The sequence below is a fragment of the Daphnia pulex genome, chromosome 9 (assembly GCF_021134715.1).
Source record: "Daphnia pulex isolate KAP4 chromosome 9, ASM2113471v1".
Taxonomy (NCBI): Eukaryota; Metazoa; Arthropoda; class Branchiopoda; order Diplostraca; family Daphniidae; genus Daphnia; species Daphnia pulex.
The window spans coordinates 5972348-5994556 of record NC_060025.1 but is presented as its reverse complement, the minus strand read 5'-3'; the positions used below and the strand labels follow the sequence as shown (position 1 = coordinate 5994556).

The following is a 22209-nucleotide window of genomic DNA, read 5'->3' as shown; positions in this document are numbered from 1 at the left end:
CAAATTATAATTAGCATTTATCAAAGAGTCCCACGACACTCCATCAGTGTATTTGCACACACATTTTGGCGAAAGAAAAGAAAATCAAAGAAAAAACGTTAATTGTTTATTTCTATTATTTTATTTAGAAAAAGTGAAAAAAAAATTAATCCAAAAAATTAAAACAAAACTGCATACATTTTCATCGCGCTGCTCTTTTCGCTAAGCACAAGGGATAAATTTAGGACGTTGATTGATGACCAAGTTGATGACGAGCCCCAACAAGCCCAATATACTTGCCAATATATTAAGTCACCAAAACAATAATATAATGGCCATATAATAATATAAAATGCAAAATAAACCATAAAAACTTCTTTCTTTCTTTAAAAATATTTTATTTTAATAAAGTTGCCATTTTCGGACCCAGTTTAGTACATTTTCGGCCCCAGGCCGAAATGGTTAAAAAGGCCGAAAAACGACGGAATACCGTTCTCAACTTGCACTAGGAAAAAAAACAAACATTTTGTCATTTTCATTATTATTTTTATTATTCATTGTCAACATATAAAATAGGTTGTCTTAATACTTTGGACTCTCCTTGGTATTCATGCATCCTCATTGATGATGGCCCACAAATAAATTAATTGAATATTTTAGTTTAAACTCAAAGGTCAAAGTTCTCCTCTTTGAAATCAATAATCAATAGGGGAGAGTGGGGTTAAGCGGGACAGTAGCCAGTAGGTAAACCGTACGGGACGGGGGATATCAACCAGAAATTATTATTTAAAAATAAAAACGCAACAAGCATAGAGGAATCAATAATTGCAGAAAAAATAAATAGACAAAAAAATATTGGAGATGAGGAAGCAACACAAGCGAACACAAGTACGGACAGATTTTCAATTACAACTCAAACATAAAAGTTATGAGGGAAATACTTAACGTGTACTAAAAGTATAGGCATTAAAAGTGAGCTACTAAATAATAAAATAATTAAGTTGCTACATTGCATATATCTATATAGCAGTGTTGCAAAAATCAATTCGAAAAACGATTTAAATGAAATCAAATCATTTTTTGAAAATGATTTAAATCAATCAATCATTAAAAAATCGATTTAAATCGTGATTTAAATCGTTTTTAAAAATCTAAATCATTTAAAATTTTTTACCACTTTCTTAAGTAGGTATAATAAGCCTTAAAAAATGCCTCGCGAATTTCAAGAATTTTTTTTGTTATCTTTGCTTCTCAGAAAGAGGCTCTGGCAAAATTTTTCAGAATTTTTTGTAAAAATTCAAAAAACTGCTATTAAATGGAATTTAACTCCAAAGTGAAAATTCTTAAAAAGAAACAAATGTCGAAAAGAAAACGAAATAAATGCTGGTGGTCATGTATAGCTATTTAGCAAAGTCCTCAAGGAAATATATATAGGGGACTTTCCAATTGTTTTTCGCAATTGATTTTCTAAAGTTATTATAGATTGATAGTGTAGAGATGTTGGGTAACTACAGGGCAACAGAGCCTTTTTTAGAAGGCGAAAATGTAAAGAATGGTAATGCGAAAATATGAAAATACAGATAGTTAAAACATAAGAAAAAATGCGATTATTTTTACTTTTTTCGATTTTTCCTTGGAGAAATTTAAAATAATTCCTTTAAAAAAAAATCCGACTAAATTGTACAGTAGGAATGTTTTTGGCTTCGTTTTATTTTTGGATCTGAAAATAACGGATCGATATAATACAGCCACCGCCTGTTTATTGATTAATCAAACTCATATGTCGTACGTGATACCATGGGGAAAGCCTTTAGCAATCACGAAAATACCAAAAGTTTAAACAATAATACCCTAAAATCGATAATTATCTAGTGTGGGAAACAGAAAACTTAATTGGATTCATTATTTTTTTTTCCTAAAAAATAGTACGTGTTTCTTCATACTACTATTTAGAATTCTAAAAGATTCTTGTGATTCTTGCAAATATTTTCATAAGCATTATTTCATAATTTGTCGATTTTTGTTATTGGTGATTTTGTAATTCGTTACAATAATTTATTTTTGTAGTTCTGATTATCACGATTTGATATAATCTACTAAAATCTGTATTTACCACGCACCTTCTTAAAATTACATTTATTGTTGCAGGGGGAAATAGGATAGCATATTACGGCGATATAAAATTTTATAAAATTCTTATACAATTTTGAAATTAGAATGAAGTAATTAATTATAAAAAAAGTAAAAAATCAATTGTATTTTATGAATTGCTTCCAGATTTCACCCCATGATTTCTTTTCCAATGATTTTTCATAGTAGGTTTACGGGCGTGACATCCTAACGATTTTCGATGATTAATTTTATGATTAATGAATTTATGATTCTGTCACGTTATTTTGTTGAAATTGCTTTAATTTGTAATTGCGGTTAAAATGATTTTTAATTAGTTTTTATTTGTGTTAGAATAAAAATTATAATCGACTTCACTCTGATGCTGAGTTGCCGTTGTTCGGCGAGTGAACGATCGCCCCCTTTAACAAATGCCTCCTAGTAGGGTCAACAGGTCAACTATAGAGGCTATTCACCTCGCGGTTTCGCGAGTCAATTGTTTCGATGTCCGTCATTTTGTGCCGTTGTTTTGTGTTGTCTGTATTGGCTGAAAGTGGTTTTTTTTTCAATACAAAGTGGATTTTGTGAATCAATGTGTTATTTAAAAAAAAAATTTTGTGTCAGTTAATTGCTACGTATCTTGGTTAGTATGTGTAGCAATTTATGTCTCCAGATCACATTCCTTGTATAAAAAAAAAATGTTTTCCCCTGTTGTTTATTTTTTTCGCGACCGAATCCACAGAGAATTGGCCCGAGGGAAGAAAGGGGAGAAGAGGAAAGTATGGGTCCCCCCTTTTCATACACTCCTTTTCTCCCTTTTCTTTGATTGACGAAATCCCAATAACCACTCTCTAAGAAATACTATCCGCTTAAAGGAGTCATACGTCTGGATATACAGAAGGCACCACAAGTGTCCGGACACCCGAGAGAACCTTATGGGAAACCGCTGTTTTCGCAAGGCGAAAAAGTGGCCAAATTTTCATTTGTAATGAAAATCTGTCTGTAGGTTCTCTCGGGTGCCAGGAAAAACCCTATTTTTTTGTTGAATTTTAAAATAATGGGAAGGATAGGTTTTTGTCCGAGGCAAAAGTATCCGGACAGTAGAGAGGCCCATATGTAAATGGGCCTACTTTAGGTTCAAATTGTGACTCACTGGGAAAGCTAGAGAAACGCAAACGGTCTTAAAAAAAAGATCTGCGTTTCTTCTATGGCACCCGTGAGTCACGATTTTTTAACAAGCGATCTCCCACTCAACCGGACCGAAATACCCTCTTTCTGGTGGTGGTACTTTTCGGATCGTAATCCGGAAAAGGACTCTAAAAATCCGGACTAGGTCTATTCTGTTCGGAATCGCAAGGCGATTCCAACGGATTAAAGTCAGGATTTTTATCTTTTTCCGTTCACGAGATAATCAGGATTAAAAATAGTAAAAAATCACAAAAACCCAAAGTCTCCCCCTCCGACTACATTGCTTTTAGCCGTATATTCGGTTTCTACAAAAAACGAATTGTAAAAAAATGTAGCCCTTTCATCCTTCTTTCCGAATCCAAAAGGATTTTTAATAATTCTTTAAGATGTCCGAGATATCACGATTTTCGTGATACCCCCATTTCGACACATTTTTCAGGCATTTTATTCGGCGTTGCCGATTGCGTTGGTGATTTAGTGATTGTGCCGTCAATCAGTATAGGGCTGTTCGACATCTTTTTTAACATTTGTTGCCATCGTGGCAACGCAGCAACTCATGTATTTCCTGTCTGCTACGAGTGACTTGTTTATTCTGTGAAATATGAAAAAATGAGTAGGCTATTCAGATTTAAACATTCGCCAAATTTTAAATGATCTAATTGAAAGGTATTCTGCGTAATAAATACTAAAAAAGGTTCTGTGAGTAGAATGTACAAAGTGTCAAATTTTCGTAACCTGAAAAGTGCAAGGGTAAAACTGTATAGTTTACCAAAGGAGGGTGCAAGGCGAGACTTGTGGTTTGAGAGAAAGAATTTCATCAACGACATCAACCTGAAAAATCTGTATGTGTGTTCGGATCACTTTCTTACAGGTATATCTAGGCGGTAATACTAACAATTATTGATTATTATCATACAATTTGAGACATGCTTACAGGAAAGCCGAGTGGGCAATTCCACAAAAAACATGTTGATTGGGCACCCTCTATAAATTTGGGATCAAATCAGACGAAACAATTTCTAGGTATTGCAGCATTCATTTCATGTGTAAAAAAACATTCATATGTTTTAATGAATGAACTATTTTGTCATTACAGTTGGTGATCAGCAAGTACGAAACAATGTTGCTTTTGACAAGGCTGATACACATCCACCTTTGCCTTCATCAACACTACCCGTGATGGGAGAGCAATGGCCATGAACTCTTGAACCCAATCATCTTTTACAGCCTTTTTTTATTCAGAAGACAGCCCCTTGCATGCGCCAAGGGCTTTCAGATGATTTTGATAGCTTTTTGTTTCAACTAGATTCATGAAGATATCTGAGGAAGCAAATTTTGAAACAATTGGACAACAGCCTTAACCAAAACAATATGGACAATCACTGTTAAACATTTTTCACTTTTACAAATAACGTGTTTTGGCCTCAATACTAAGTCCACTGGCATAATTAGACAGTGACATAGTTAAACACTAACACTATAACGAACTAATATATAAAGAAAACACATTATAACTTCTAAACAACCCTTTTCTATCACTATTTTTCAAAAACATTCATATTTCGCAGAACTACACTAGTCACTCGTAGCAGACAGAAAATACATGAGTTGCTGCGTTGCCACGATGGCAACAAATGTTAAAAAAGATGTCGAACAGTCCTATATTAAACGGATTTACACAACATTTCTTAACCATGATAGGTGATTGCATGTGGACAGTGGGGAGGGGGTTTTCAATAGAATTCAACCCACATACAACCCGCTTTTACCCTCCCCCCAGTTTTTTCCACCGAGCCTCCCACCCGCCAAAATTTTTTCCTTATCCCTTTGCTGTCCGTTTCACAGCGAATGCAATCTTTGTAAGAGCAGCTGAATAATTTTGAATTTTCAAATTTTCGTTTTGCTACAATGCATTTTATTTAATTGTAGCACCTTTCGCCATATCCATTTTGTTACTATGTTCGGTAAATAAAATATTTATATGTCACCAAAACTGTCTTCTTTGTAGGCATTTTTCATTCACATCCGACGTTAATTGACGTGCAAAGATAACTTTAGCATACTTAAAAATGATTTCAATATAATCAGCTAAATCGTCGTAAAAAGAATGCATTTCTTCCGTAAACTTCATCTAACGTAGGCATTAACAGGTAAATAGGAGTAGATGTACAACGTACCTAGTACATTCAAAGTAGATGTTATATGAATTTGGGCAGAAATGTATTCTATTTCGTTTAAATTTTTTTTTTATTCTTCTGAAATCTTGTACGATTGACATTTACAGTGAATTCCCGTTAATGAACTGTGTAAGCTGTAATGTTTTCTTGCATTGTTAAACAATCATACACCTGATTGATCTTCGTAAAAAGTAGAAATAAGTAGAATTGAACTTCAATTCATACCTGACTTTTACGCGATGGCTAAGGGAGCACCTGCATAGACCTATTAGAAAAGGTGGAAAATATTGAATGTGAAGATATTCATATAACTCACAGAAAAGGTCCCGTTAAAGTTATTGTCAGTGTATTGGATTTGACAATAATTTAGGATTTGATCATATCTTAAAAGAAGGAATTTCAAATCAAAATCAAATCAAAATTCGAAAAATAAAAAATCGAAAATTTATTCAATTCAATTCATACCTGACTTTTACGCCATGGCTAAGGGAGCACCTGCATTAGACCTCTTAGAAAAGGTGGAAAATATTGAATGTAAAGATGTTCATAGAACTCACAGAAAAGGTACCGTTTAAGTTATTGTCAGTGTATTGGATTTGACGATAATTTAGGCATAGATAAAGAAGACTGGTTTCGCATGTCCTATCCTTTTAGCCCTATCCCTACTGACCCCGAGTTTCTGTTTTGCTTGTCCTGCCCCTAGCGGATAAACTGCTGTACTGCACCGTGGCTACCAAGGGTGTTGCAGACGAAAGTTGTTTTCCTTCTGTCTTGGTAAAATTCTTTGCTGGCGTTTAAAAGTTCTAGGTAATTTTTTCATACAAATTTTTACTTAAAAGTCATTTTGTATTAAATTTTGACGTTTGCCAATTGCAAAAGCAGAGAAATCAATTGAATGATTGCAATGGAATAGATGTAAGCAGAGTGTAGAGAACAAAACGTACACTAGAGGGCAGGACAAGCAAAACAGAATCGGGAAAATCGGAGGAAGGGTAGCAAGAATTCTGGCGACAGTTGGCCATGTTAATTTTCTTATGGACAGCATCAACCAGTGGTCTTTGTCTATGATTTAGGATTTGATCAAATCTTAAAAAAAGGAATTTCAAATAAAAATCAAATAAAAATTCAAGAAATCCAAAAAATTTCAAATGAAATCATGGAAAAGGTGTTCCCTGTCCCATGTCTTGTGGGTTTCCCCAACCGACCAGTAGATGTCCCTCTTCCCCCTCTTCCCCGGCCGAGCCAACCGCGGGCAGTCTAGTTTAGGCGAAGGAGTAAAGGAGTCGGCACTCCATACCTAGACAGGGGAACCATGCTCGGTCCGCTTGGCCGAAAAACGCCCAAAAAATTGTATGAGAAACACCCCCTTTTTCAAGGCTTTAGAGCGAACGCCAGATCCCTCGCTATCTGGTGGGTATGAACTGAAACTGTGATGCTTCTCTTAATGAAACCAAACAATACTGGCAACGCGGTTTGCGCCAAAATTTGTTTAAAAAATCTATGAAATTCGTAATTGTATGAATCAGCGCAATACCTATTAAAAAACAATAAAATTGCCTCCGGCTATGAATAAAAGTGACTTTTATTAAGCCGACTACATTAGATTTCTTTATGTAATTTATTGTGGGCAGTAATTTAATAATCCCGGTTTGTTTCGTTCCAGGCTGTAAATCAGGTCTTAAGAAATGTATTGAGAAAAGAAGATTTTTTTTCGCTCCCAAAGAAGCAATATTAAGAGTAAAGTGGGATTCTGTTATTTCTCGATCAGACACAGTGCTAACTGATAAAAGTAAGGTTTGAGAACTTCACTTCGAAGATGATGCCATAATTAAAGGCGAGATCTTACGTCACTCTGACGGCTCTGAAGAATTCATTCCTAAATTGAGATGGAAATTAAAATCCGATGCCATCCATACCCTGCATCTTGAAAATGGTACGTGTAACGACTATGAGATTACTCTTACCACCCGTAATAACCTTTTTTCAACACAAAAATTATGAAAATGCAAGTTACTTTTATCGCTTTTATGTTATATTTCAAGAGTGCGCGCCGTCTGCCAAAAAAGCAAAATTTTCTCCGTTGGAATCCGTTGAACATCATCAACGTTGAATCGCCTTTTCAAATAGGAAATTGGGAGGCTGTTGCTGATGTTGACGTTGTTCACGATGGACCGATTCCGAGTCAAACGATCCATCTAGATTTCTAACCTATTTATCTGGGAACCCACAACGAAGGATTTTCACAAACATTTCCCACAGCATCGTATTGGGAACAGAGTGAGCCTAAAATTTAGAATTCTGCAGATTCAAGGACTTCATTAGAAACGACGTATTCTGATGCGATGGTTGATAACACAGCCAATTCGCCCATTTATTTTCAGAACAAAGTTGTTGATCGTCTTGATACCGCGTCACTCATTTTTCCATCAACATGGCACCGAGAAACTAGTTTGAATAACATCTACTCAATTTTTTCATTAGCTAGGGATGATAAAACACGATGCTTATCCAAAAATGTATCGACATTGACCTAGAAAAACATGAAGCCACATTTTCAATTTGTGGCGTTTAGCTTAAAAGAGTGAAAAGTATCATATTCCTTCATCAGCTACAGGAACTACTTGATGAGTTCAATAGAGCAAAGCTATGTCAAGGTTTAAAAGTCCTAAATTTACGATCAGTTTTGCAGGCAAGTAAACATGGGTACAACAATGCTGCAACGTGGAGATCAAATTTGTAAGTAATTCAATGTTTTATTTCGACTTATCTTCATATTTAACTAAATAATCAACATTGGTTTGTTACATAGTTGTGATGGCTTAATAGACAGAGGCCCAAGAGGAAAGGGTTCCTATTGACCATTATGCGGGAGGATGAGGGAAATCACATTGCAAGCAAGCAGACGTAGCCATAAAACCAAATATACCAAGAATGTGCGATTTATGTCTCATTAGGAAATGAAGTCGCGCATAAAATCAGACGCCTACAAAAAAAAAATCCTCCGCGAACAAAACGTAAAAAACTCAACAACGGTTAAAGGTATTCACTTCCACATATTTCGCTCCTACCTTTAAGTTTTACGATTGGAGATTAAATGGGACTATTTCCTTCATATTTCAGTAAGAAAAATGGTAGCTACTGTTTTTTTGCAGATAAAATATTGGACATATCTAACGATTCAACGATCACTGCAACGGTTACGGGAATACAGATGAAAACTGCCAAAACATCAGGATTCAGAAATAGCTGTAAGATTTCTTAAGTAAATTACCATGAAATTTTTACCTAAATTATTTTTCATATGATTATCCAATTCGAGGATCTGTAAGCCACGAATAAACGGATGATGACGATTTGAATTGCCTCCGCAGGCGTTCTATGCTCTAATGATGTACTTCGAGAAAATACCCTCTTGAATTATAAAATAAAAATGTGTTAAATATTAACGCATAAAAATTTTAAGAACTTGCCTAGAAAAACACCAAGCATTAAATGTATGTCGTCTACATCTGCTGTATCTAATCGAACTTCCGTACCGATTTTTTCAAAGACACGAACAACATAACCCAGGATCATCGAAAGGAAGTCTTTTCTAAGACCACCACCGTCCACCCCAACTTCTCTACTGAAAGAAACGATGAGAGGTCTTTTCACTTTGAATCTGAAAATAACATTTTCAAATTACTAAAACACACAAAGAGAAAATTAGCAAAAAAACTTACATAAAGAAAGGAAGTTTCGACAAACGAATCGCATCGTCAATGTCTCACCAAATTCCTTCCTATTTGCAAAGGTCATTTCATCGATGGCAGTGAAAAATTTGGATCTATGTGTAAGCATTTTCTTGAGACCATTTGCGTTCAACACAGCAGGCAATTGTTCTTGATGATTAACCTTTTCTGTCTCGATATTAGAATGTTTTCCTACAAATTTCCTTGTATGCTCTTCAATCACCTCAATATTCATGCTGATCTCACCACACTTAGCACAGGATTCCAAATACAACTCATCCATTTCTTGTCCATCCGATTCTTCGCTTTCGAGATCTTTCTCCACTATTGCAATATTTTTCTGCAACGGCGAGAAAAAAATATTCTGAGCACGCAACGCTTTCAACTGTCTCCCATCTACCAATAGGCCAGTTCTTATTAAGTGAAAGGTTTTCCCGTTTTTTTTTATTTCATAATTTTAAACCCCACCACAATTTCTGGGATCACACTAAATTATAACACATTTAGCTATAATTTGTTTTAGAAATTTGAAATAAAACATTTTACCTCAATATTTTCGAATTAACTGTTGGTTTGTCATCTTCTTAAAAAATGACTTCCCTTCCCCAAAGTCCTGCTTTCACCAGCTGATCAACACAAGAAGGCATCTGGACGTTTACGTCACGGGAGACTTTTAGCAAGAAACAAACATTTTTTCTGAAGCCAACATTTTCTATACATAAAAAATCCATTAGGTTACAAACAGCAAACTTTATTTCCAACCTATTCCTTAGATGCTTTTTTTCGGGTTAAAAAATGAAATCCACCCCCGAAAATTCCAACCCTAACCCGACTAGAGAACTTAGACTAATTTAAAATACGCATAACTTTGAAAGGGTTATTGAACCGAATCAAGCCGTAGATCTAAAAAAAAAATTTCTATAATGATTCTAGAAAACAAAAGCAATGACCAACGATAGTCCACAGAGAACGTTTAAGAAGAAAACGATAATGAAATAACACCGTTTGGAAAAAAAAATTCTTCACCTTTGGATTGTCAACGTTTAAATATGACTGTACATTTTGATCTGTCAGCCAATGCATAAGCAGCGTGCGTCTCTATAATTCATGATTATCAATCAAGCGTACGCATCTTTTTGGAAACTGATTTGAAAATGTCTCCGTTGAATATTTACGAAGAGAAAGATTCTAATTTAAACAGAATGAATATAATTGTAGAGCAACTCAATGGAGTTTAAACTGGCCAAAAAGTACTGAACCATTCTGATAATCTCGATCAAATTATTATAGCACTTCACATCGAAAGAGATCACTTGAATATTGAGGAACCATTTTCTGAAATAGCCTGTCCCGTTCAAAACGTAATGCCTGAGCTGGATTTAAATCTTATTCCACAAGCAGAATTGGTCATCAACCAATGCAATGAAAGTGATGAAGATACCGCAAGTGAAGATAACAGCATCAGCATGGATTCAAGCAACGACTCCCGACTGGAAATTCCAACACCATTTGAAGAAGAGGTAAGAAAATATTTATTTGTTTATACTTGTACAACAGTTTAAGTATTAATGAAAAACATATAAATTAGATGGATATGATTTCAGAGTACGTGGATGGCCAAAAATCTGCAAGAATCACGACGTACAATGTGTGGCAACTGATGCGAATAAACAAAGAATCGCCGAAGGCAGCCGTTCTAGTTAGGCAAGAAGAAAAGCCAAGATTTATTGTAGCAAAAATGCATCGCCAGCTAATTGATTTGCGCACAACTAAAGCAAAGCAACTTTTACAGCGAATAATGTACGATCTAAATAACGCTATCGAACAAATGGAAAAGATGGTCGAAGCGTTTTGGAATACAATATCCATATCAACAATGTTGATCAATCAATTCAAAAATATCATCTCAGCCAGCGAAAGAGGAATACGATTTCATGATAAAATGCTTGACTACTCCAATAAAGCAATGAGTGTTGACCTGCGTATATCTCACAATAATCAAAACAATTAAGAATTGTGTTTGCTGATTACTTTTTCTGGTTTTTAAATAAAACAAAACATAAATTGTTACACCTTATTCTTATTTTTCAATCAAAGAAAACATCAATTATAAAACAAGTCTACTGCTTGCCCTTAACTTTTGTTATTTAGTAAAAGTGTCTGGAAGTGTTGAGTCGTCGCTTTGACGTGACAGCAGCCCCATCGTTAAAAACACAAGTGAAAACTTCGCCGTCTATTTCTCGATAAAGAAATGTGCCGTAGCTCAGTTCAGTTTCTAAATTCTTATAATATTTCTCGGCCTGCCTATTTATCTTTTTAACTAATAGCTTCACTGATTAATTGGTGTTATGCAATCTAACAGATAGACCCTACATCAAAGGCGTTTAAAATGGAGAGTATACTCTGTTAATATTTCACTGGCTTCCTCTCCTGACATCGTTTAGGAAGTTTGTTCTTGTTGGCTCAGGTTAGTTTTAGTTCTCAATTTATTTTTTGTTGCACCCACTAGTTTATTTATTAAAACACGCAAATGAAACTTCCTGTGGTTTACTACCTTTCCAAATGTTTCCCTGGCTATCTTACTGATGAAACCAATGAGGCCATTTTGGGGGCTAAGGTCAGTTTCAATATGGTCCACTAGCACAAGGACAAGGACAAGGACAAGAAAACTGTGGTCAGTGATGATAGCAATTTGTGCAAACTGCAATCGACACTTCATCATATAAGACTGTAACTATTTCTGATTGTCAACAATTAAGCCAATGACTAGAATAAATGTAGTGTGTATTTTTATTCAGTAAGCGACGAGTATCAGGGAATCAGCGGACGAGACTGCTTTTTTTCGAGTTCAGGAAGAAGCCAGCCACAATGTGGTCAAGTCTGGTGGTGGAAGTTTGCTTCATCAAGAACGTGCGCTGAATTCGTTGAATAAAAAACAATGTTGATTCGTTCTTGTCAGTAAATACTCAAGAAACCTCGAGCTTTTTATCAAAAGTTCTTTACTCTCAACATAAGCCTAATTATCTTATTGTTTTAAGCAATCTTGTTTTATTCGAATATCTTTATCGCAGCGATGGATGAGTATACAAGAAAGTTACACGTGTTATAAAGAAGTTACATTATTAGTTAACAAGTTTCAATTTCGTTAGGTGACTTTTGTGAGTCTCAAACGTCTGGAGATTTTTCTGTGGCGGTAATAAATATGTCTTCTGATAAATTATTACATTGTAAAGATGGGACACTCCAACAGAACTGAGTTAAAAAGGGTATGTTTAAATTTAATTGGATTGTAGGTAATGACGGTGTAGATCGATTGCGTGTTCCATCGTAATTTCCTTCTCGTTGCATTTCTTGCCTAAGTAGAGCTTCCAGCAGGCTTGGTTGCCTGGACTCTCCGCTTGCTGGGCTGGACACTCCGCTTGTTGGGCTGGGAATGCAGTTATTGAACCACGAGACACCAGGACTAAGACCATGGTCCTCGCCAGCCCAACATAATAAAAGACCATTAGAGCTTCCATTTCGGCTTAATAGCCTAGAATCTTAGTTAACTCATCTAGACTCTCCGCTTCCTGAACTAGACTCTCCCCTTTTTACTGGCCACAACTCTTAGCATGCTCCACTGGACTATAAGCTTGCCGTAATGGGCTCTCATCCCGCTGTCTTTCTTATGCTTGCGCACGTCTTCTCTCGGCATGCTCACGTCGTTGATCAGCTTGCAGGAGAATTTGACCTTGTCGCACTGCAGCCCGTTGAAATCGGCGCTCTAATGGATACTGGAACTCCTGTTCGGGAATTGCCGGAATTTTATGGTTTCGTCTGCATGTAAAAGTCATCTATCAGCACGCACACGCCGTGCTTGAACTTGAGCAAGGCGCGCTTCAGCACGTCCATTATTTCGATCTCTCCGACAGAATCCAACAGGAATTTGTTGGCGTTGGAGATTGCGATATATTTCTTCGTCGGATTTTACCTCAACTCTTACGTCCGATTCTTCATTGTTTTCGTCTTCTTTTTTAGCTCTTGACGTGGTGCGACATTGAATGATTTCCGAATGGCTTCTAAAAATTCCCTCAAGGTGATGCGTTCTTCTCCAAGCATTGTTTTGTATCTGGCTATCTTACGATTAATTAGCCGCTGTTGCCTTCTAGTTCCTCGGCCAATTGGCAATCCAGCTTCAGCTGCCTCAAAGTTACGGTTTTTCGAATCTTTGGCGTCCTTACTTAACTTATTTTTAATTAAACAAAATGAAAAGATCTTATTATACCTATAAGATTCCAAAAATTTAGGTGGGAATGCAAACGACGCTTATTGAACCATCTGTGCCACGATTCCACAAAATTGTTGGTTCGATTTTGTTTCCCGTTGCAGCTAAATCACAGAGGGGTTACCACGCCCAACCAATAGCCAATCCAACAACGGTCAAGTTTGCCAATCATCGGCGGCGTAACTCTTGATTGGCGTAGCAAAAGACGTGCATGAGATAGCCGTATGTTCTGGAATAGGTAATAAAATTGTTTATTAGTATTTTGCATCCATTATAATAACATTAGTTCACATACTTCAAACCCTTCGTAGATTGTATCAGGTGGAAGAAGAGCAAGGGCAATTAAATCCTGGCTAGCCACGCTGTTCAAGATAGGAATTTCCTTCTGGTGCTTGGTAGTTGATTCTGCGAAAGAAAAAAATCGTCTTTTCTTCAAATGGCAGTGTCTTATGACCACCCTTGTTTCAGGCATTGTCCTATGTTTTAGTGCTGGCGTGATCCGATTGACAGATCAGGGTCGCTTCTTCGCCAACGCTACTCGAGTATGGGCCAATTGAGCCAGGAGGATTTCAAATGGATGCAGCAGCGATCTTTCTTCTATTTACCCGCTGGCCGCCGAGTGCGCCGTTGCTGTTGCTGGCGGTCACAATGAGCCACATATTCCTTTTTTCTCGTTCTTCTTCTTTCGTTCTTCTTTTTTCGTTCTCGTTCTCCTTTTTTCACGTTCTCCTTTTTCCACGTTTTTTTCGTTTTTTAACCTTTTTCTCACGTTCTCACGTTTTTTCACGTTCTCCTTTTTTCTCTTCTTTTCTTCTTCTTTCTTCTGTCATCTTTTTCTATTAGCTTTTCTCTTGTTGATGTTCTGTCCAATCTCCGACTCGTTGAGGCTTTTTCTCTGTGGATCCTCTATCGTGGTTATTTCGTCTATCTGAGTCTCTTGGTCGCTCTCTTTCACGAGGATACCAATTGTCTCTATCTCTCTCCTTATCCCGTATCCGTTGCGTAAAAGATCCTTTGTGCACATAGATTCTGTCTCTGTGGCTATCACCAAAAGAATTGGGACTATCAGAACGTAGCCCTGTCCCGTTAGGCGAGTCGCGTGTTCGATCATTGTATCGATCATAATGTAACACGGTACATTAATGTAACATAGCGTTGTAATTTGCCTGCCAGCCATACGTTGAATTCCAACAAGATTCTCTTACAGATACTTTTCATCATCTGTAGCCTAATTATTCCCCCAGTCACCGGGGAAGTAGGGAGACTCGAAAACACAAGCAGATCCAGGTGACGTCATATTTGCGCACACGGGTGCAGGTATCCACATATAATAAAATACAGATGCATGCGTCATTTAAAAGAATCAAATTTTGATTATTAAGTCGTTTCAACATCACGTTTACTTGACAATTAAATAGTGGGCTTTGATGAAGAGCAGTAGAAGAATTCCCTTCGGTCTGTTAAGGGTAGAAGATGGATGAGAATGAAAGTAAGTTGAACAGCGAATTAAATCACTGTATCTAATAGTATGATGAAATGGCATTTAACTCCGTTTTTGCTTAAATTATTGCCAGACTCTAGCTTGCTTGCTTGTGTTTCATGCTATTGTTTATGTTATAAACGCCATCTGTGAACCTGTCGAATAGTAATAAAATGCCAAGACAGTATATTGGAAATTGTTTTGAATTGTATGAGTCGCAACAAATAGCACCGCCAAGTGGACATCGTGTCAAAAGTGGAAAATTGTGTTATTGACAAGAAAAATTATCGTGTCAATAGGTTCCACGCTATTTTGCTATGGTGGTCTGGTGTCCTGCCACTAGAACGACTTAGGCCCCCGACTTCTTTTTCTGTTGGGGGCTTCTGACGCCGGTAGTATTGTAGTTGTAGTTGTAGTATTATTGTAGACCCCACTCAAAATAGTTTGGGTCTAATGACGTTGGGGATCTGGTATCATGGTGGGCTGGCGTGGAGTATGGCCTGGGGAATGGTGTTCAATGACCGCATCCCTATATTACAACGATGATATCTGACGATATATGCGGGTATAGCGACGATTGCCCACTTTCAAAACTGCCGCCCCTGGCGACGATTGCCTCATTTAACAAATGCCCCCTAGCGTTTGCCAAATGTTTTTCCTCTCAACTAATACCCTGAATAATAAATAACAATTGCCCCTATACAACTTTAAAAGCTCCATAAATAGCTTTGTTTTAAAAAATTTTGACCTGTTATCTCAATGAGCGAATTGGTCAGAATATTGAATTATACCAGTCAACTTGTATTACGTTAACACAATTACCCTTTATATACTTTGCTGAAGCTCAAACCATAAGAGTGAAATTCACATATTATTGTCTCGTTATTCAAATGTTACTTAGCCGATTTCCGTTTTTATTTTTTAGTGAAAATGATCCTCTTGGCCTTAACAATAAAGTTAATTTTTTAAAATGTCGTTTTCGCTTCACAACTATCGTAAATGTTAAACATTGATAAATTTCCGTGCTTGTTTTGCGTTTTTTCCTCCGTAGGTCGATCATTGGTTCAGCCTTTAACGAGTCTCCCCCTCTACCAAAACCAATGCCAGTACTTGAGTTTCCGCACTTTTAAAAAAGTATGACTTATTGGTTCATCGCTGCTGTGAAGTGAAAGGAGAATTGAATAGTTGGAGAATTTTAAAGTATTTTTCACCACTATTATTACTATTAAACTTTCCAAAATTGAATCATGTTTTTCACTTAAAGACAAACGCAAAAGAGAAACGATTTCTCAGCAGTTAAATATTCATGTGTTCACTATTTTACCAAACGCGCTTGTTCTTGTATAGAAAAATTCTTCTTGGGGATGATGAAATTTTTATCTTTGGGTTTTTTTTCACGGGTTATCTGTCATTGTCTGTGGTCCCTTTGCAGCTTTGTTTAATATAATTCCCGCGACAAGCATAGCTTCTGGCGATCCAAGAAGGTTGTGTAATAACAATACAAAATAAACCCCCCTTATTCAACCCGTTTGGAAAACACAAAAAACGTATACTTCCTTTGTATTACCCCGCCCAAAAAACATTCGTTGGTGGGTTACGACAATATGACAGGGGAAATTTCATTTTTCATATTTGTAGAAGTGCACGTTAAATATTCATTACATTATTATTATTATTATTTCCGACCCATTGAACAAAAAAAAATTTCCAGTTTTTCCCGGTTTTCTTTTTCAAGACGGATTTGAGCGGGTCAGAACACTATGTAGGCTGGTCGACATGTTGTTGAAAACCACACGGAGTGGATGATTTCCAGGAAACTTTTGGAGAAGTTATTTCTAGGTACGTCTACATGTAAGTTGAAAGCGCCAGCAGTTACCACTAACTTAAATGATACCACTTGAATTAACTCATGGGGAGAAGAAAACTTTTCGAGGAAATCGGCGTGTGATTTTTCTGGTGGTCTTTAAATCAAGATGAGTCGAAGTTTGGTCGAGCGGAAAGAGACACTAAAGTTGAAGCACACGAAAGAGCGGAAGTCGGGTAGCTCTGTCAAAGTAGTTACTTTAATGGAGTTTTTGGGGAGGAGATTCAGGCTGCCTCCGTTATATTTCACGCACTCAATTTCTTGGCTTCTCCGGTTGTTTTGTTTGTTTTTTTTTTTTTTTTTTCAATTCAACCCTGATCTCGTGGAAACATAAAAAAGATGTTACATAACTGTGCACGTCGTTGAAGAGGTTTTGTTTACGAATTTGTTATTGATGACTGGTTGTTGGTCGTTGTTGATGGCGGAAAAAATGTTAGAGGTCGCAGCAAACGTCCGTCAACGAAAACAGAGCTTGAAGTGTGGCCTTTACGAAACAGCAGTTAGCTACATTACGCAGCCTGCAAACACAAGAAAAACATTAAAGTTGTTGTTTGCGTAACCTTTTACATAAAAATAACGAGATTTGCTAACCAAAGACATTAAGGCATTTAACTCTCAATGATCTTAATTGAGGAACTTTGGCGAAAAGGAATAAGAGCCATTGCTATATGGCGGATATAACAAAAATATATAGTTTCCTTTATATTAGCATTTAAAAAGCAAATGAGATCATTTCTGTCCCAAATAAATTGCCAAGAAATCTGTTTATATCCTAAAGACATATCGTGTAACCATGATAACAACTAAGAAAAAATATTAAACACTTGTGTTTCATCTTTGCTACAATTTGTAATTGTTTCTTATTATTTTCTGGAAATTGGTAACCTAGATGATTTTCGTATCCTTCAAATTCAAGACTTGTTCTTTAAATTAGAGATCAGAAAAGTTTCAAATATCATCAACCATAACAAGGCAATTTTTAGAGTTATATTAGGCCTAGGGTATAAATTCATAAAAAGAAATATTACACTATATGGCTTTAGGACTTTTGAAGAAACTGAGTACAAATATACCCACTATCAGCTAAGAGAAGCGATTGGCCGAATTCGTTGTTTTTTAAGCATATACTTTCACGCTATGTGCAAAAACATTCGGATCGTGACTACTGCTGGCTTTGAGGCCCTTACTCTTAACAAATTGTAATCTGTGTCCCAAAATCCCCTAAAAATTGTACAATGACTGTGTCAGTATAGTGTTCAAATAAAAAGTTTTTTTTGTTTATGTCACTTGTACATTAATAGAGTGGTGACCTCTTATATTTACATAGATCTCTTCATGAAGATAGGTCCTTTTATGTGAGTGATATCGACACACCCTACTACACCTATAAGTCTTGCTATCTCAGTAAAGCCTCGTTGAATCTATACATAAACATTATTAATAGAATTTTAATTTTCATTTATAGTTTTCGTTAACTATTACGTCTAAGAGGTTTACAGGAAAGAATATATCACCTGAAGATGTTTAACAAGGAGCATTTGATACATCTCTTACACAGCTTGACACCGATCGCTGACTGATCTACAGCACATTTACCACATTCGATTGGAACGAGCCATTGTAATAAATATCAAGAACTACACGTTAGGTGGTTCAATGGAACTGTGGATCAAGAGATGTAACGAAGATAGAAATCTTAAAGTTCATTTTAACGATGAAGTTACTCCAAGATTGAACTTAGAGAATTAGTATTTTTATATTGCTTGTTCAGGTGGGTGTTTTTTTGATTATTTATATTTAAATCTTGAGGTTAGCATCAAAGATGACCCCAAGATTTCTAACTGACGTTGATGAGATGATAACCTCCTACCCAAGTCAATCATTGATGCCGGAACTGCAGTCTTCTCCGTAGACACAGTCAGTGAGTCAGTCTTCGCCACTCAGGGACAGCTTGTTCTCTACAGTCCAGCCTTGAATGGCTGCAATGCAGCTCGCAAGAAGACAACATGTTTCTTACTGGGAACTACCGTGACACACTAGACGACGCGAAAACCGGAAGATTTTGTAGAGTTGGGTGTCGTCAGAGAAGAAATGGCAATGATACCAAATGTACAGATTAGGTCATGTAGTAGACTGGTGTAAAGGGTGAATACAATTGGGCCAAGTACAGAACCCTGGGAAACACCATAGCGCAGAAGTACATGGGAAGATACATAACCATCTATTAGTACTGCTTGGAGGCGACCAGTGACGTAAGACTCCATCCAATCCAAGGCCATTCCAATAAAATCTTAAACGTCGGAATTGTTGAGAAACAAGGATTTTGTATTGTGTGGTGAGGCTTCTCATATGAAATTCGAGGAATAACATGAATAACACATTTGTAATTGCATAATATGAATAATACATTAAATCGCAAATGAATGAAGAATGCATGAAAGAGTTGAAAATGCAACAATCAAGAAAGAAAAATCAAATTGAAAAGAAAAGTGAGAATCGGAAAATTCAGTGACAGATACGGAGCGACTGTACGCGGGTAATGGCTGACAGATGAGAGAGACGGAAGCTGTTAAACAGCATTAGGTAGACAGAAAAAAGGCAGGCCGAGGCAGAAGTGAAGATTGTGTCTTGTTCGTCATGCTAATAATGTGTTTGAAGATTTTGTACAATATCCGTTTAAAAATATCTTCAACTTCCAGGACATCACCGCAATAAAGAAAATCACCGCAAATAGTTTAAAGCCAATTGTCTCTGTTTTTGGTCCTTGACGTCAGCGATACATCACTGACGCCTATTACGTCAGTTTTTACCTCCAATCAATACTCGGGGATGATTTTGTTCACATGACTTACCGATTTACTGCGTGCTGCCTTTAGCATTATTTAATTTCTACACTAAATGGGGGGAGCCATAGCGACACAATACATTTAGTTTTCATATTTCTTTCATTTCAGAGTACCAATAGTAGTGAAAAAATTGTACAAAGTTTAAATTCCCTTTTGAATTTCAACTAGAAGTTAACAAAGACAACAACATTGAGCCGTTGTGAAGAAGTGACATCGGGAAGCATCCAATTATCCCTGTGTTCACACTGCGTTTTTGCGACTGTTTTGTACCTACTCCTATGGTAACCAATCACTTATTCGTACCTAGACGTAGAGAAAATTGACAAAAAGAAAATGATTTGTGACTTTTGGCTTCCTGATAAACGCACTATCGCGATCGGGAGACAAGTAATCGATGCAAAATCTTTTGACCAGAGGTTTGTCGTGCTCGAAATCAGGTTTTTTCCTAGATTGTGGACGCCAAAGATGTTCATACTGACTGCCATTCAGAAGAAACTAATTTCCCTTTCATATTATAGCTTACTACCGCCTTCCATAAACTTCTTTGGTTACAGTAAATGGGGTAAATCGTCCTTTTGATTTCCTCCTTTTGATCAGTATTACGTGTGTGAAGGTTGAATACTTCAGTACAGTCTTAAGATAAGAAGCTGGCGATAGTGATTCTTCAGATATTGACATGGTTAAAACCTTTGTCCTGCCAGCGTAGGTTTAGTGCTGTACATTTTCAATTATTTCCGAGTATAATTTTTAATAACTTTTTTCAATTCAGTCTGAAGAAATACTGGGGAAAGTACAGAAACAACCCTTCTCCTATATGCTTAATATCACCAGTGGACTATCTTCGACTTCTCATGGCACCGAAAACAGAACTAAACAGAACTAAAAGATTACCTTTCTGACCTAAATTCTGTGAAGAAACGAACTCGCCTTGAAGACGAACTTGAGGACTTCCTTGCTGGACCTCGCGAGCCCTCAAATGCAAGTTATGACAACCTGTCATATTGTAAAGCACACATGACCTGCTACCCTCGTCTCTCCTTCATAGCACGGGAATACCTGGCCATTAGTGCAAGCAGCGCTTCTAGTGAACGTGTATTCAGCGCTGGAAAGGATCTTCTTGGCATATGCAGGTTCAATGTTAGCTTTCACGGGATATTGGAATAGATGCTATTTACGTCGGCCGTAACTAGTAAGGAATGCAGCGGTGAGGGTATAGATGGCAGTTGTTGAAAAAAATTCTCAGTGTCTATAAGAGAGCCAGGGATTAGTTTGAGAGGATGGCTTGTTAATTCTGTTTTATATTTATTCCATAGGTAAGTAATGGATGTGAAAGTGGCCACGTTGGGTCTACCGGGAAAATTCTTAATGCCGCTTCCATGTTTTTATGGATTTTCGGTAAAAAAAAGATCATGGAATCGTTGGGGTGACGGTCGCAGATGGATTCGTCTTCAAGGGGGGTAATGAGGTGAAGGGAAGAATAAATTTTCAGAGATACTACAACTTGTTTGCTTTATGTTTGTTGATTTTTCAGTGAATTCCTTTTGAGAGAGTTCTCTATACGTTGATTGATCAGATAACTGTCTTTTGGCTTCCCTATCATTTACTTCAACATTACAGATAACAGTGTTAAAGCCTTTATCAGCCTTGAAGATATGGATTCAGTGTGGGGTGTTCGTTTCTCCGATTCAGAAATTATTTCATTATTGAACAGAGAAGATGGGACTTTATTAGGGTTGAGAGTTGGGATAGGGATTAACATCATGAACCAAGGATTTGTGTTTGAGGGTCCAAGTATTTTTAATGAAGTGTGAAAGCCAATCTCTCTGGTAAAGGAAAGTGTGGGTTTAAAGAAAAGAGGGGATGTTAATTTATTTGAAAATGCGTGACATCTTCTGAAAGTGAAGGTGATACCGAGTTTGAAGGTTTGAAGATAATTTGTTTGTAAGTCAAATTAACGTTTGTAACGAAGTTGCAGTATGGGAATCGCTGAAAATTAACTTGGGCTTGTTGATTATCCTATGGTATTCCATTTTTCCATTGCAAAGGAGGAATGAATTGCTGTATTTGTTGTTGGGGATTTTTGAGGCATCAGGAGTTGAGAAAGGACTTATTTTCTCTTTATCATGTGATTGGAAAGATGTTTTTGGATGGATAATTTGGTGATGTTAGAGGACGTTGTCGATTGGGAGAACGTGATCTTGTTCTTGATTGAAGATCGTGTCCTAAGTCCCGTATTTCTTATCTAATCCGGTTTACGAAAGTTTGTGGTAAATTACGTTGTTGAGAATTAAGTGTTTGCTTAACCATGGTTTCCAGAAAGGTTTTCTGAGGCTACTTGATAAGTGATGAAGACCTGTTCGGCCCAGAGTTTATGTTAGATATGGGCTGAAATCCCAGTCTTGATTTCTTTGTTATTATGAATTCTAGTTGGATCCACTTTTAATTCTAACATTATGATTTCGTCAATCTCCGGGTAAGGTTTGACAGTGGTCCAAGTTAGCCAGCAACTGCACTCATCTTCGGAGAGATAAAATGGGGCATAGGAATGGTATACGAGGGTCCTTCTAACAG

At 36.8% G+C, this 22209-nt stretch overlaps 1 protein-coding gene across 1 annotated transcript; it reads left to right on the top strand.

Moving 5' to 3' along the window:
• Positions 1-3835: 3835 nt before the first annotated feature.
• LOC124202344 lies at positions 3836-5269 on the top strand. Its single transcript, XM_046598680.1, has 3 exons — positions 3836-4147; positions 4213-4299; positions 4373-5269. Exons 1-3 carry the CDS (start codon positions 3985-3987, stop codon positions 4474-4476), a joined length of 354 nt encoding a protein of 117 aa, XP_046454636.1. The 5' UTR covers positions 3836-3984; the 3' UTR covers positions 4477-5269.
• Positions 5270-22209: the final 16940 nt, after the last annotated feature.